Consider the following 2,500-nt stretch of genomic DNA (forward strand, 5'->3'; position numbering starts at 1 on the left):
CAAATTTAGCAGGGTTGTCTGAGAAAAATTCAAGGAAAAAGATTCCCTGAGCTAATTTCACTGGAAAGCAATCAGTTTCATGCTGATCTAAGGAACATTTTAATGAACACAGGCAGCAATTTTGCCAATTTATTTGGGAAACTGATGAGCTTTAGCCTATGCAATAACAAAAGCAACAGAAACACAGACTACTTATCAACATTGCCTTTCTAAAACTGGCCAGCAATTTTACAGGAAAATGTAAGCGTTAAGCAGTGCAGCCTGCTATTTGTTTGATCACAAGGTTCTTTTTCACAGAGACCATCATTTGCTCTTTCAACAATTACAATGCCCTCAAAAGATGCGTCAATTGGCAAAGCTTTTTACATCATATGGCACCTGCATGCCCTGTTTTTCACAAAATGAATCTATTCAAAGAACGCCTGGCATTTTTGGGATGTTATAATCAGTTGTTTACTCATTGCAGTGATAGAGTTTCAAGAAAAATATGCAAGTTTATGGTAAGTACACAGCCCAAACAGCCAACTTGAAGATAAGTCTTAAAAAACTTATTTTATCCTGATGTACCAAGATTTCTGGCAAATTTCACAGTATTTCACATGCACATGTATGTTTCTGTGAATTTTGTGGCATTTTGCAGATTTACATGTACCTGAAATGGGACCGCATCAGAAATATCAGAAGCCCTGATTGGTATTCCAATGAATGTTCCAAAATGCTTGAACCAGCAATTTCTTTTTACATGTACATGTATCACTGATGAGACTTTTCTTCAACTAACACATAGGGTAATAAATTTAATACATGTACGCAAGAACCTTTAATTAATACTAGATGTACTAGAGCTATATGTACCAGAATACAATGTAGAAGACATTATAAGCCATACAAAACCTGAACTCTCAAACCAGGAGCCATAGCAAGCAAATCTTGTTGTAAAGCTGTACGTAAATTTTCATCAATTTGATCTAATGAAAATAATACAAAACACAAAGAAACATAATGTAAAGTTGTACGATTTGCAAACACCCTTTGTTGAGTTTTAAGTGATTAGCCCAATTATTATAATTCTATATTTGTATCTTTATTATTAACTTTTCCACTATGATGCACTTCAGGATTTAACCATTTCCCTCTAAGAGTGAAATAAAATACCATTGGCCTTTGTGCTGCTATGCATTCACTGTCTTAATAAAGAAAGAAAGGCCAACAAACTCACCAAACAGATCTATGTAAACTTCCTGAAGGGGATGTGCACTACAAAACTACAAAAAAGAGAAAAAGGTCATTTATTAAAGATTCAGCTGAACCAGCCAGTGTTTTCAGTACACGTAGCTTTTCAAACTACCGGATTTGATCATGAAATTACCAGACATGGTTATTTTCAGTTGTAAGTCGATTGCAAGTGCCTTGGGAGCGAACCCTCAAGGAGACCTGGGTCCCCTGTAAATATAAATGAACTCTCAGAAATGCTGTTTACATTCTTGAGATTGGAGAAAAAAACTTACGAAATGCCAACTGATCAATTATTCCATTTGGTAAGCAATTTATAAAGGCTATGTGACTTCTTGTTAGTTTCAAGGATTTTTTGTGAGTGATTGTGTTGTGCTTCTTCAGCCCATGGCTTCCTGAGATACCCAAGTCCAAAAAGAAAACAAAGGAAAAAGTACCGGACACGAAATGGTAAACAACCGGACAAAACGTCTGGCCTCCTGCCTCCTGCCTAAAACGAAACCCCCGGCTGAACTGAACTTTACTGTAAAAGTTCAGTAAATCAAGCCTCAAAAAATTACCGTGATCAAAATCTTTTGTCAGAACTGCACCAAGTAAGTGGAGTTCCTCTTGAAGTTACTGCAAAAAAAGTTGCCTGTTGAGCATTCAATGCAAGTACTAATGTGAAGAAAAACAAGAACCGATTCTCTTCATCATAGTAGCACTTCAATGAAGATTGATTCTCAAAGGTTGTGTGAGGTGCTCTACTACTTATATTACAAGATGCAACAAAAACTATACCTGATTCAGTTCATGATGTATTTTGTTGAAAATCAGTGCCTTATCATAGTCTGCTGTATAATTCCTCACTATGTCAAACACTGCAAAATTCCAATCAAACAAAAAATCAGCTCCTGGAGGAATCCACCAAAAAAACTCATTTTACTATTTTGACAACCTTACATGTATGCTTTGAACTACATCATTAAGTACCTGTACAATATTTTGGGAATAATTTTACCAAGTTGAACACATTCAAATCAAAAATGAAAGTACCATTTCTTATACTGTATGTAAGAAATGAACAACTAGTAAACTGAAGGATGTACCTGATGAGGCCTCAAGGATATTAACAACTTCAATGCGATCAAAGTAAATGACAACTCCACCACTGCAACAAGATGAAAATTAAATAATTACTTAATACTACTAATTGATATAGTCAAGAGTAGTTATTTAGGTCAATAAAGAGACTGGTCAGCTACTAAAAGTTATTTTAAATTAATAG

At 35.1% G+C, this 2,500-nt stretch overlaps 1 protein-coding gene across 3 annotated transcripts in view; it reads right to left on the minus strand.

Annotated features, from left to right (window-relative positions):
• Positions 1-2,500, minus strand: part of LOC138007884 (erlin-2-like) — a 32,914-nt gene that overhangs the window by 22,076 nt on the left and 8,338 nt on the right. For all 3 annotated transcript variants that reach the window (XM_068854991.1, XM_068854989.1, XM_068854988.1), the window contains exons 4-7: positions 2,322-2,383; positions 2,014-2,093; positions 1,220-1,265; positions 895-968 (exon numbers count right to left, since the gene is read on the minus strand). In XM_068854991.1, the coding sequence (XP_068711092.1) occupies positions 895-968; positions 1,220-1,265; positions 2,014-2,093; positions 2,322-2,383 (262 nt within the window). The remainder of the gene's footprint in view (positions 1-894; positions 969-1,219; positions 1,266-2,013; positions 2,094-2,321; positions 2,384-2,500) is intronic.

This window comes from Montipora foliosa, chromosome 6 (assembly GCF_036669935.1).
Source record: "Montipora foliosa isolate CH-2021 chromosome 6, ASM3666993v2, whole genome shotgun sequence".
Taxonomy (NCBI): domain Eukaryota; kingdom Metazoa; phylum Cnidaria; class Anthozoa; order Scleractinia; family Acroporidae; genus Montipora; species Montipora foliosa.